General features: G+C 45.0%; 1 protein-coding gene across 2 annotated transcripts in view; it reads left to right on the top strand.

The window, feature by feature from the left end:
* The first annotated feature begins 2,684 nt into the window (after positions 1–2,684).
* Positions 2,685–13,944, top strand: part of ANKRD50 (ankyrin repeat domain 50) — a 62,822-nt gene continuing 51,562 nt past the window's right edge. The window contains exon 1 of one of the 2 annotated variants that reach the window (XM_073001669.2): positions 2,685–3,903. Coding sequence is in view for 1 of the 2 variants with exons in the window: in XM_078376698.1 (XP_078232824.1) it covers positions 3,425–3,903 (479 nt within the window). In the remaining variant the exon portion in view is untranslated. The remainder of the gene's footprint in view (positions 3,904–13,944) is intronic. The other variant, XM_078376698.1, reaches the window with a different exon arrangement.

Below are 13,944 nucleotides of genomic sequence, written 5' to 3'. Positions count from 1 at the left end.
TCCCTCCCTCCTGGCGGGCGCTGATTTCGCTTTTACATCACCTTCCCAGGTGGTGTAAAAAAGAACCGCATCCACGCCGCCTGGCCACACCCCTCCCACGCCCCGCCCCCCCGTATAAATACAAAACAGCGCCCACCCGGATCGGGAGGGGCGTGGCTAAGGGAGGAGGCGGGGCTTCGGAGCGGCCAAAGCGTCGGGGAGGAGCCGAAAGGGAGGTCGGCGAACCAGACAGGTTAAGGGAAAGCCACTGAGGAGAAAGTGGGTGGGCGGAGGTTGGTGGGGCTGCCACGGCCGGGCGCCGGAGGGAGGCAGAGAGACGCCGGAAGGCTGGTCCTGCGGGGAATTTGCTGGGCACTCGGCGAAGGGAAGCGCGGCGGCGGCGGCGGCGGTGGAGGAGGACGAGAGGACACGCCTGTCTGCGCCTTCTCCCGTCTTTGGGGGGAGCGGTTCCCGCAGCAGCAGCAGCAGCCGGGCGAGGGGACGAGCCAGCTGCGGCCGCTGCCTCGGCCAGGGGAAGAGGAAGCAGGGAAGGTAACTGAGGGCTGGCAGCCGGGCGAGAGGGAGGGCTTGGCAAGCCGCCCGCCTGCTCCCAGCGCGGGTTGGAAGGGGACGCCGGGGAAGGGGGCCGCGGCGTGCCTTCTGTTGGCCAGGCGACCAGAAAGAAGCCAGCCCCCCCTTCCCTCCGCCCTTGGGGGGGGGCTCTCTTGGTCGGGAGCTGGAAGACGCGGCTGCTGCAGCTGCTCCTCCTGCTCCTCCTCCTGCCTGGCGCTGGCGGGTAGTGGCAGGCGAGGCTCCGGCTGCGGCGGGGCTGGTCCCGTTCGGTCCGGGATCTCCGCGCCTGGGGGTGGGGGTGGTGGTGGTGGTGGTGGTGGTGGTGGCATTCCGCTGATCGGGCGGCCCTGTGCCTTCTGCCCTTCGTTCGCCCCTTCTGGCCACGGATGCGTGTGAGTGCGGGTGGGGCGTGCAGGGCTTCGGGTGCGGAGCGTCTCCCACCGCGTGCGTCTCCGGTGGCCGGGATCCCCTTCGCTTCCCTTCTGTTTGCAAGCCCGGCGGGCGCTCTGCGAGCAGGGCGTTGTGCGCGTCCGGGTGAAGTCTTTTGTGTCTGGGCTTCTGGCTGGCCCGGCGCATGGCGGTGCCTTGCCCTCCGTGGGATCGCAACGCCCAGAGCCCCGTTGGCAACCCGCTTCCCGTGCTTCGTGCTGGGCGGCCGGGAAGGAGGGGGAGGGAAGAGTGAAAGAGAGAGAGACTCGGACGCCCTTCACGTGTGAACGCGGTCTCGGCTGGTGCAAAAAAGGGTTCTGTTTTGTTTTGGTCCTTGCGCGTCGTCCATTCCCCCCCCCCCCATCTCCTTCCCTTTCCGTTTCCTCGGCGGCGGCGGCACCGCGACCGGGGTGAAAACGGGGCCAGCGAGCAGAGTTTGTCGGGACTCGAAGCCGCGGGGACGCCGAAGTGTGTGTGTCTGTGTCTGTGTGCGAGTGTGTGTGTTTGAAATCTGAATCCTGCGAACTGGGGCGAAAGAAGAGGCGTGCGATGGGAGTTGCTCTTCTAACACCCGCTCCCTTTGCAGTGTGAACGAAGCGCATCGAGGGAAAGCCGAGGGAAAGCGAAGCGGAGTTGTGGCGGCGGCGGCGGCTGTTCCTGTTGCTGTCTAGGCGCGCTCGCTTGTCTTTCGACAGCCGGGCCGCTGTGTGCGTGTCCCTTCTGTACAATCTGTGTTGTGCTGGCGGCTGGTTGGCGGGCGGGGGGGGGGGGAGAGAGAGAGAGAAAGGCGAGGAGGCAGGCAAGCAAGCAAGCAAGCAGGGGGATGGGGCCGGGGCGTGTGTCTTGTTCGGAGGGGTGGCGGATCGGGGAAACGGACGGGCCGCCCGGCAGCGACCGATCCTCTTCTCTCACCGACCCCTTTCTTTAAAAATGCCTGTAAGTGGAAAGGCTTGAGTCTTGGGAGCGGGAGGAAAGTGAGGAGAGAGGGCTGGTAGGAAAGAGGCTTGTTGTGTCCTGCCAGGGCTCTCGCTCTCTCGCTCTCTCTCTCTCTCTTTTGGATCAGCTGAAATGTGAAGCCCAGCCGTGCTTGTCTGGGGAGACAAAGCCGAGGACAAATGAATAGACCCGTTGCTGCGCCGATCTGGCCAACGGGAGTCGAGCAGATGACAGAAACAGCATGCTGCACAACAACAATGCGAGGGGAGTGGGGTGGGGTGGGGGGGAGCAGCGGAGGACGGTCGGGTTCAAACGTGGCTCGGAAGGCTCCCTGTCTATCCCCGGTGCTCAAAAGCCGGGGAACAAAGAAGGCGGGGAAAGCTGCCAGGGAAGTCCTGCCAGACATAATAGGAAGCACATAGAAGAGGAGGTGGGGATGCCCGAGTAGGAAGGAGGTGGGGGGGGGCAGAAAGGTTCTGGGGGGCACATCTGTGTTTGGCAGATCTCCTGTGGTTTCAAGGTCAGCTGATGACTTGAATAGTTTGTGAGGTTATTGTAGTAAAACTGTTGTGGCTGCATTTTCCTCTCCCCCTTAGGACACGGGACAAGCAGCAACATTTAGGATGCAGTGTGGGTGAAGTGAATTGGTTTTCAGGTTCGCTGCAGCTGGAGGCTCTGCAAGCGAGCAGCTTTGGTTGGTTCTCATTTCAGATGACATCCCCTTGAATTTGGAAGCTAACCAGTGTTTATGCTTGTTTCTTTTTCAGGGCAGAAATGGGAGTGTTGTGACATTGGAATGTCTGGCAAGAATCGGTGTGAGACACGGTCCCAAAGAAGTTGTACGCTGAATGTCGTCTGTGAAAGACCCCTATTCCCACCTTACTGTGGTTATCCGGACACCATATTTTTTTAGAGTTTCTTAGGACTGTATCGGTTTGGGCAGACTTCTGCTAACTACATTTTGATAAATAAGGCAGATTTTTTTTATGTTTGCCAGAGAATCAGCCTTCACTGAAAGGGGGAACAAACACTTTTGTTTTCAGAAATTGCCTCTTTGAGGGGTATAAAACCCCTATATTTTGGAAGAACTGGAATTTGGGGAAGCAAGTACATGCAGAAACTTTGCCTGGATGTTAGCACATCTGGGTTTTCGGAGGACCATGCATAAGCTGCAGATGAATGGCACTGTGCGACCTTTTAAGCCATATGAGAAGTATTACTGAGCCCTGGTATCAAACATAGCTTTATCTCTTAAATCGGATGAACAGCATTATTTTATGTGCTAATCAAGATCACATTGGGATGGAAGGATGCTGCTTGTGGGACAGGCAATGCCACTGAGCAGCATGAGAAGGGATGAAGGATTTGTGGGTTTGCTTTGTACTCTGTGACAAAAAGTCCCACGCAGCAGCACGTACATCAGCTTGGGTTGAAGAATTTGCTGTCTTAAATGAAACGGAAGATATTTTCCTGTTTCTGACTTGTCCTGGAGAAAAGACCCAGTAAAATGGCGCAGACCAGCTTGCTGCAAGGGAAGCAGTTTTACTGTCGAGAGTGGGTTTTTCATAAGCTCCAGCACTGCCTCCAGGAGAAGACAAGCTGCAGCAACAGTAGTGCAAACAAACCCTCTGTTGTGCTGAATTCTGGGACAAATCCATGTGTCATCCCTGGCAAAGGGGCTGCCTGGGGTGTGTTGCTAGTGGGAGGGCCTGGCAGTGGCAAGACAGCCCTCTGTACCGAACTGCTGTGGCCAAGCTCGCCTGCTGGTCTGCAAAGGGGTTTACATCACCAGGCGTTGGCCTTTCACTTCTGCAGAGCTCAGGACTCGGACACGCTCTGCGTGGGAGGGTTCATTAGAGGGTTAGTAGCCCAGATCTGTCGCAGTGGACTCATCCAGGGATACGAGGACAAACTGAGAGATCCAGCGGTTCAGAGTTTCTTGCAGCCTGGAGAATGTGAGAGGAATCCCACCGAAGCATTTAAAAGGTAACAAAACCATACCCTAAAGACTTCCTGTCTCTTGATCAAATAGAGTACAGCCTCCATAAGCTGGTAAAACTCAGGTCTTGTGTGTGTGTGTGGGGGGGGGGTGATACTGTGTGTCTGCATAAAATGGTCCAGTAGTTTGTATGGGAGAGGAAGGTCAAAAACTAGCAGCAAATGTTGCCAGACAGAATGCGCTGAAGCATTTGCCAGGCTGGCATCTTTCAGTCACTCTGCATCTTCTGTTTGAAAACAGAAGCATGGGAAGTGAAGGACTTATGAGAGCAGGGTACCTCTTTGGCAGTCTTGACAGGTGGCCTGTATTGTATGACAAAAGTTCTATTCAGATTTCTTCTCCAAAAGTTTTCCTGCTTCCAGCTGTTTTTTGTTTTGTTTTGGTCTTTTGGAAACAGAAAATTCTTTCCAAAGAATAGAAAGACACTAAATCGCAGTTGCTCGTCAAGACCTTCCCTTTAGTTGAATCTGGTTGATGTGATGCTATTATTTTAAGCTATAATTTGAAGATTGTTGTGACTACGAAAATAGCCTTTATGCATGATAGGCAACACCATACGGGGTCTCTATAAAGATGTGGAGCTCTCAGCTATCTGTCTGCTTTTGTTCACTTGATATATGATGATTGGGCTAGAATTTGAGTTTTTACAGGGACTTCCCTCCCTCACCCACTGCAAAGATTATCCTATACCAAAGTGCTGTATTCCTTGAGAAATGTGGAAATGGAAGAATTTATAGTTTGAAATAGAAATGAAGCAGTGCTGAGGGGGCAGGGAGGTGTCAGTGGGGTACATACTGGTTGTGAACTTTGCAGGTTTTCCTGACTGGATGAGGAAAGGTAGCACAGTTTAATATAGAAATAAGCACAATGTTCATGTTTAGGGATTATTTTCTTGAAAGTGTACTGTCAGTGGGATAGTTTTATAAATTCCACTAAGGAAGGGAGGGCTGTTTCATCAACCTACTTTCCAGAAATTCTAAAAATCTGGAAACAACTGTCTCATTAGGGTAGGTGGTTGTATAGATAGTGACATAAAGATATATACTTAAGATAATATACTTAATTACATTTTCCCCCTTTTTGGAGTTGTATTGGTTACAGGACAGAGTACAGTTGTTGGTCCTTTATTATAAAAGAAAGCCACTGAATGTATGCATTTTGTCAACTCAGTTCTTATGTAAGTCCAGCAGACTCAGTGGATCCATGTTAGTTTAGACAAAGAACTAGATTTAGCTTGCAATTTCTCAAGAACTTTTTGATGACTGAAATAATCCTGTTGTGCAGGTCTGCCTGTACAGTGTCAGTGATATCATCACCAATGGCAAATCACAACTGCTGAAAGGCTTCCTTTGAGGATTTTGAAGGGTGTATGACTCTGTTACTATGTATATGAATCACATGCATCCCAAAATTGCCAAAGGAACCTTTAATCAGCAGCGGTTTCCTGCTGCTGCTGCTGCTGCTGTCATCATTTCCATTGCATTGGTGGAGCTGCTCAACAGGATTTCAGCCATCAGTGGGTGAATACAGGTGATAAGGTAGCAACCTGCTTGAAATTTGGATTGTTTGGTAATCTCTGTGTCTGGTAAGTCCTGTAAGAAGGAGAACTTATTTTTCTTACATTTGATCAGAAATCCAGTAAAGGTAAAATTCTGCCTATTGCTTGTGTTATTCCTGATACTGAGTTTTATACAAGAAGGTTGGAGGTACTCTTGAGTTGCTTTGTAAAAAATGTTATCTGTATTCTTTCAGTAGGATTCATGTGGCTAATGCAGAAAGACTTCCTTAGTTACTTGAGCAGCCAAAAACTGTCTAAAGGTGCTTTGATGTTTTCAACATTTAAATGAATGTAATGTTCATCTATTACTAATCATGGATTTTAGTCTTCTGTTGTTGTTTGCTGTGTTGCATGGATGGGAAAATTTGGCTTGCTAACTTCTGGACACCGCCCATAATGCCTTTCATTGTCTCTTAGTGGGACTGTTCAGAGACCAAAACATCTGCCACACCTGCTGTATTGGAAATATGGGTGGTGTTGAGAGGCAGTTTCTCTTAATTGCATTTTCAGGCTTCTTGATTTTTATCTTAATAAAAGGTCCCATCACCCTTGACCAGTAGCCACACAATGCAGCTAATAGAAGGTTTAGCTTAAACCATATGAAGGAAACTAGATGGAAGAAGGCTGATTATTACTACACATTCTAAACAGGAACATACAAGAAAGCGCTAGTATTCTCTGATAGAAGTTCTGCACTTATTATTTGTCTTCAGTATAGAAGAGCTTGTTCAAGTGAAGATTTGGTCTGATGCGATAGAGTCATGCATAACAATGAGACAAACTGCCATCTGGCACTGGTTGCTTCAGGAAGTCCTTATCTGATTGATCACCTCATGCCTCTCAGTAGGTGATGATACAGGTTCTACCACATCCAGCAGTAGTTTTAACATAAAGTCCTGGTGGCAGCATTATATTCCAGTGCTTCTCTCTCTTCACTCCCAAGATGCCATTGGCCTCTAACTTCCAGAAGCTCTACCAACATGATAGGGAAAGGCTAGGATCTGTAGTTCAACAACATGGGGGGACACCCACGTTTAGAATTGCTGCCTTATGCATGTCACAGAACAACGGAGCTGGAAGAGGCCTTTAAGACCATTGAGTATAAACTCCAGCCTGATACAGAAATCCAAATCGGTATATCTGACAGATGGTTGTCTAATTTGCTCTTGAATGTGTCCAGTGCTGGAGCTCTCGGTGCCTCTCAGTGGATTAATGTCAGTTTTACTTGGACTAGATGGATAAGGTTTCCCACCTGTGATCATTCATCTGTATAGAATGGGACGCATATTTAAGAGGTTCGCTGTTGCTGGATGAAAACATAGCCAAGTCACTGGAAGTTGCATCACACAAACAGGTGAAGCTGCCTATGTAACGTGCCCTGTGCTTCATTTAGTAGCTAACTCTGAAAATTGTCTTGTTTATCTTTTGTCTGTGGTTCAAAACCCTTCAATGTGATGCTCTTCTGATGTTTGGATCCCAGCAGCCCTGGTTTATAAGCCAGTGGTCAGGAATGATTAGATGAGTCTGAAATATCTGGAGGGCACCAAGTTGGCGGAAAATGATGTAATCTCTTTTATAGATATTAAATAAATAGCTCTTGGTCCCCCTTGCTGTCTCCTGCTCCTTTCTGTGTGATTGCCTCAGTTGCCTAGAAATACTTCCCACCCTTTAGTGGCTAAGTTATTTCCTCCTGAAGATTAGTGGCATCTGCAGGCCCTTTTCCAAACCACTGCATTATTCTCTTATTGCTTCTCAGTAGTCTTATTAGGATGATGCTACTTCTCTGCAGCTTCTGGCACAGTGCTATATAGCGCAATGCATGTAGAATGCTTGAATAACAGCAGCCTGTTCTTTACTTAGTTATTCAAGTTGTATTAGATTGTTAATGGGCCAGTGTATATGGGCACGAGACCTCTGTTGCTTTTGTCCCAGAATTTGCCAGAAATTCCCAAGGCAGAATCCTGGGAGCTGCAACCCAAAAGCAGTAATTTAAAGAGCATGCAGTAGTCATCACAGGGCCCTTTCAAGAAGAAGGAAACTGCTCCCAGTGGTGTCTGGGAGTGGTGAAAGGGTTTTCATGGGAGTTTAAAGGGAGTATGGCTCTTTGGGGGGCTCCCTCTATAGAGCCTAGTAGGCAGTGAGACCACCTGTCCCTTGAGATTCCCATGAACTCTTGCCACTGCCAGCCATCACTCTCCTCCTCCCTGAAATGCTAATGTAATGGTAGTGCAGACCTATAAGGAGATGTAAAAAACTCCTTTTTCAGTTACTGTTTTGGGGCTGCAGCTCCCACAATTCTGCCTACAGGTATTCCTGATCCTTTCTGTAAGATGTCATCCAAAATAAATAAGTCCCATGCCTAATGTCAGCTTTTTTTTAAAATGCAGCTTTTGTTTGGATACTTATATTTTCCCAGCCTAAAAGAATCATTGGATTTTCTTACTTTGTGTATTAAAGATGCAGATTTGCATTACGGCTGTTCAGTGGAAGAGTAATGTGGCTGCAATTTGCAGAAGGCAATGCCTAATATGTGTATGTTTGCTGCATTTACATCTCTAGTGCAGTGGTCCCCAACCTTTTCCCTACTGCGGACCAGTTTGGGGGGCATGGTGCGCCTGCACGCAGGCGCACATCACACTCAGGGGGTGCTCATGCATGTGCGCACAATGCTCAAGCTCAATTTTATTAGTTGCTAAAAAAATTGTAACAGCGAATGACATTAGTAAAACTTTTGGAATTTTAATGGTTATTCCTTAACAGTGAAATAATAATAGTTCTGTACCATATTTATACTTGTATACTGTTGAGTGATGTTTGCAGGTAACAGTATTTTCACATTCCTGTAAACAAAGCTGCACCTTGAAAGGCTGGTTATTCTTGCAGCATTTGTAAAGATTTTCCCAAGATGGAAAAAGGACACAAATTAGAAATAGAGATTTGGATCTTCCATCTCAGTGAACAAAACTTTTGCACAGACTTGTTAGAAACCTGAAACGTGGGTGCTTTAATGTCTAAATAATATTCTCTAAAACATAGAACTGGGCAGTCTTAAGGTAATATTGGGAACGTATTAAGGAGGCAGTACATATCTAGCACCTTCATGGAGATGAATGTTTAAATGTATACTACCAGTACTTTGAATAGTGTCATCTTTTGCTAGCTGGCTTCCAGAAATGTGGAAAGAGAGGATTTGATAAGATTAGGAGCTTTTCTGATAAGACAAGTTAGGACTCAGTTACAACTGACTACATTTATTTGGAACAAAAATGTCTCAACAGTTTCAGTGAATCTCCCCAATACACTGGTGGCATTTCTTACTTTTTTGTTGCTCAGCTGTGCACCATGTTTAGTTACATTACAACTTGGTCACATGACACAGTTTTAAGGATGGTACTGTTGTGATGGCTCTACACTTGAAAGGATTAGTGTGTATGCATATTTGAAAGAGTCACACATACTAAATATGCAGACAGGATTTCTAAGCCTATACACAGATGAAGGATTGCATTGTGCTAACTGAGAATATTGGCATGTGGTAGGGTAAAAAAAAAAATCAATATTTAGAACATCTAACTTTGAGATGCCCAACAGAAAACCCTTGACGATCTTTTTTCTTATTCTGTTCTTTATTCTTTTTTATTATTTACGTTTCTGCTGTAAAGTCTTAAATTACATTGTTGTTTTTACTGTAAGCCGCCTAGAGTGGTCTAATATGATCAGATAGGCGGGATAGAAATAAAATAAATAAATAAATAAATAAATAAATAAATAAATAAATAAATATGTGTGGAGCACACATCTTTGGGTGCTTATTTGAAGAAAATAATGACAATTTCAACCCCCACTCCCCGGAGTTAGTTACTCATACAGTTAGGAGTCTGAATATTTGGTGGGCCCTCTTAGAATAAATCTACTTCATCAGTGGTATTTGCATACAAATTGGCTCACAGTTCAGAAGGTTATTCAGTGGTAATGTAGTTGGGCCTTGTGCCTTGATTTTTAAAAGATAACTCATTGCTTTCCAATTTCTCAAAACTAACTAAAATGGTTACTTTTGAGTACTTAAATGCTTCAAACCACTATGGTACAAGATTCTGTCTTTTGCCATCACCTGAATATCCACAGCAAAGGTTGGGATTGTAGTCGAAGACACAATTTGAATGATGAGATGTTCCTCTGCCATTTAGTAAGGCAACATCCGTGCTTAACAGTAAAGGTAATAAAAAAGTGACAGTTAAATTGCAAGGGAAATGACCCTATCTCTTAAATTGCAATACAAGTATTTTTGTTACTTCTAGCAAGTTGCAAGCAATGTGATGTTTTTAAGTGGTAATTTCCATGGTTAAGTGGAGAACCACTATGCAGGGCACACATTTCAAAAGGAAAGCTTATGATGTTGGTAATGTGGAGGACAAAATGCATTTGCAGGAACATAGTATCTTGCTCTCTTTTATGAAGATGACAGAAGTCCTTTAAAGCCTTTCTCTCCATTGGCAAACTGATGCCGCAGCTCTTTAATTTACAGCTCTCTTTAATTAGCTAGGATGTAAAGAGAGGGTTTCTTTGTAATGGACACCAATGCAAAGCTTACAGGCAGTTTAGCTTCAGTCTACATGCAGATGCAGGATTGTGCCTGTGTAGAGCTAATAGAATATCTTGGAATTTGAAAGGATAATAACTTAAAAAACTTTGGAAGGTGTTGTGTAAAAAAAGTCAGGCTCTGATCTTCATTGTGGCCTGCCTGGAAAGGTAGATAAGAGAATATTTTGACTGATAGGGAAAAACTAAGACATTTTGCTTCCCTAGGAACATTCAGTTATTTAAGCTGTTAACAGAGGAGGAAAAAACATTGGAAGTAAGCCTAAAACTGGTGCTATGTATTTGAAAGTCATGTCCATAGGCAGCCTTGAAATGTCAGTTTTCACCTTTTATGTCTCTGTAGTATGTTCCTAAAGCCTGTTTGTGTCCTTCATTCTTCACTTCTGGCATGCACATGGTCTGCTCTGTGTATTCTAGTGCAAGATGTGGCCAAGATTGTTAGCATTGATTCTGCAGCTGCTCCCTGCTGTTGAGGCACTCTGTAGCTTGAGGAGGTAACAGAAGTGGAATGAGCATCTCTTCTGTCCTATCTACAGAACCTGTGCAAAAAACCTGTGTTATCTCTCCATGCAGAGAAAACCCACATCCTTTTAATCTGAATGGCAGTACTTCTAGCACTTCCAATACTGATACTGGTTGTGGGTTTAATGAAGCTGGAAAATATTAAAGGAACCAGTGAAGAAAAGCAGATGCTAGTCTTATCATGCTGCTTCCTGCTGGATGCTAATTTCCTGCCTTTGCAAAGCCTACTGCAACTTGCCCCATTTGTTTTCCACAATAGTCATATCCTTCCTCCTTGTTCAGTCCTGCATTTTGCTGCATGTTGTTGCAACCATCCACAAGCACACATCCTATTACTATTTGGACATACAGTGGACCCTTGACTTACAGATGGCTTGACTTACAGACTTTTTGAGTTACAGACTTCACTGGCCGCAAAATTTAGGTTTGACTTGCAGCCTGAGAATTGACTTACAGACCAGAAAAAAACCAAAATGGAACAAAAATGGCCTGTTACGGGATTAATCGGTTTTCAATGCACTGTAGGTCAATGGAGACTTGACCTACAGACTTTTTGACTTGAGAACCGCCTTCCAGTACGGATTAAGTTCTCAAGTCAAGACCCCACTGTATTATTGGACACCTGCCGGAGCCTCCTCACTCCGGTGTGTGTTGTGTGCCATGATACACACTTGCTTCTCTGACCTAGTGTTGGTCAGAGAAGGTGAAGCAGAGTTATGGTAGCCCATGGTAACACCATGATCCTTTTCAGTCATATCAAAGTATCAAGGCAGACACACAGTTATCCAGTTATAATGTGCCCACAACCTGAGTCAGGATGCCCAGGGTTCTTTGTCATTTTCATGATGTTTTACTGACATGTTATCATGACAGAGGGCACATTCAGCATCAAAGATACAGAATAAGAACACACTCATGTAAAATCAAATTGATTTAAATCATGATTAAATTTAAAAAATATTTAAAATGTTTTTAAAATGTGGGTTTTTTTTGAAATTTTAAATCAAATCCACTCTGTTCGGGCTAGAGACTTACTCAGATAAAGCATGGAATAGCAGGATTTAGTTATGGTACAATGAAGCCAAGACTTCGGACTGTGGAATGGGAGAAACAAAAGAACCAGACCATTAGTCTAAAGGAGGACTTGTCTTGGATGAGTGTACATTTGCACTGATTCTAGGGACATGAAGCACATCATCACACTCCACTCTTGCCCAAATACTCAGACAGAAATGAGAAAGCAAATGCCAAAAAACAAGTGGTGGTACTTCACCAGTCCATGTCTTATCAGTTTAATAGGACTCAGAAGAAACTTTCGTTGAGAAACAATGGTTTATGTTGTGTGCTTGCTGAAAAAGAAACTGAAACACTTTGAAAAGCAATGCAATAACATTGTGTCCCCTTCCCACCTTCTCGAAATTTTCTTAATGTTTCCAGTTCCCACTAGCAAGGATGCAGACCAATTCATCTAGCTGTCTCTGTTCTCTGCTGGCATCACACTCTGTGATCTAGTCAGTAGCATGCTGTGAGTGGGGAGAGGTTGTATTGAGGAAAGGCAGTTATGGGTTAGATTTGTCACTACAGGTGAAGCAAGACATGTACATGGAGCAGAGAAGATTCTGTGTCCTTTGATAAACTGATGTGGGAAAATCCTGTGTGCCAAATCCAATTTGTAGTCTGAGCTAGAATAGTTCTGTTAAACTAATGGGACTTGTTATGTCAACACTGACAGTCCCCTTGATTGAAGACGTCTATTCTAGTTGTGGATAACAATTTTTGTCTCTCACTAAGTGATGAATATTTTGCTGTGAGTAAAGGCTACTGATGGAATGTGTTTTTTTTTTATTAATGGGGAAAGTCTAAGGAACAAGGGGGGAAATGTGACCAGCTACATCTGTTACTAGACATCCATGGTGGGTTTACATGTGGAGCCAGAGCAAATTCACATTTCCTCTGGAGACGTTTTAGTCCATCCCAGAATCCTGGGCAATACAGCCATATTATGTATAATTGAACAGTTTATTAGGGCCAACTGCACACACAATATGTACAGGCAACATTCCTTCTAATTTTCCAGTGCTGGGTAGGGGCTTTGCCCTGTGTTCACGGAGTTCCAGCTGTGACCGGAAGCAAATGGGCAGCAACACTAGCATGGTTGCATGGATCTGATGTAGCACCATGTGCACATGCAGCTGCGCGACTTAGAGGAAATGTTGTGTACTAGCTGTTGAAGTCTCAGCATGGTTCATCAAGCTGGTCGGTACAGATATTTGAAGGCAAGAAACAGAAAAGTCCAAGAACTGGCCAAGAGATTTGTAGCTACACTTGGTCTCAAAGTGAATATAGCAGACAATGAATTACTCATAGTTGTTTAAGTATGTGTCAGGTTGCAGGTAACAGTGTGCAGGTAAATGTGATGATGAATTAATGGCTGCTCTCCCATTTCTGAGGTAGAAGGCTAGTTGATGTGGCATTGGGATTTGCTCATTGCCTCAAGACATGCAGACGTCTGTTAGCATGGAGCAGACGGACAGAGTTCCATAATTTCTTTGCATATGGCTAGAACATGTATACACCTGAATATACGTTCAAATGCAATTGCATGCAAAATCAATTGCATGATTTTAGTATAAGACAGCGTCAGAGAAGATAGACCATCCTTTAGTATTCATGGAACAAAGGGGAAGTCTCTCTTAAAAATTCTGCCTGAGGTTTGTAACCATTCTGTAAGATAGCAGATGTCTTCAGGGCTCCAGAATGGGAACAGTGCTCTAGGACTTGTTTTAAGACGTTTATGCTTAAATTTAAATATTTGAATTTTAGGCTAATATGTCATCTTTTTAAACTAGAACAGAGAGCAGTTAGTCCTGTAATAGTATCTGATGGAAATCCTGACAAGCATGTGCCTGTTTGCTGTATGCAGGGCCTTCACGTTTGTGAAACTTCTAATGCTGTCTGTTCCTACGTTCTTGTTTTGCATATTTCCCTTTGAGTGTCTCTTTGCAACCTTTAAGCTTCAAAGGCTGTGAAAATTAAAATTTAATAGAGTTCTCCTGAATGTAGCAGAAACTGCACATCAGATTGGATTGTTTCTAACTTTATAACACAGCTGTTGACACAGGCTTCCAGAAAATGCAACTATTTTCATATGGATATAACACAGAAAATGTTGCCCTCCTGGTGTGCCTCATGAGTTTCAAAGGTCTCAGTGTGCTTAGTAGGGTTGCAATACAAAATCAGCTCAAGCAACACATCTTTAACCATGTTTATGCAGAAGTCAGTCCTGCTCACAGAAGTTACTCTCAAAGGTGTTTAGGACAAAAGCATAAATTCTTAAATCAGAATACCT

The sequence above is a fragment of the Pogona vitticeps genome, chromosome 5, assembly GCF_051106095.1.
Source record: "Pogona vitticeps strain Pit_001003342236 chromosome 5, PviZW2.1, whole genome shotgun sequence".
NCBI classification, from domain to species: domain Eukaryota; kingdom Metazoa; phylum Chordata; class Lepidosauria; order Squamata; family Agamidae; genus Pogona; species Pogona vitticeps.
This window is presented reverse-complemented; position numbering and strand designations above follow the sequence as displayed.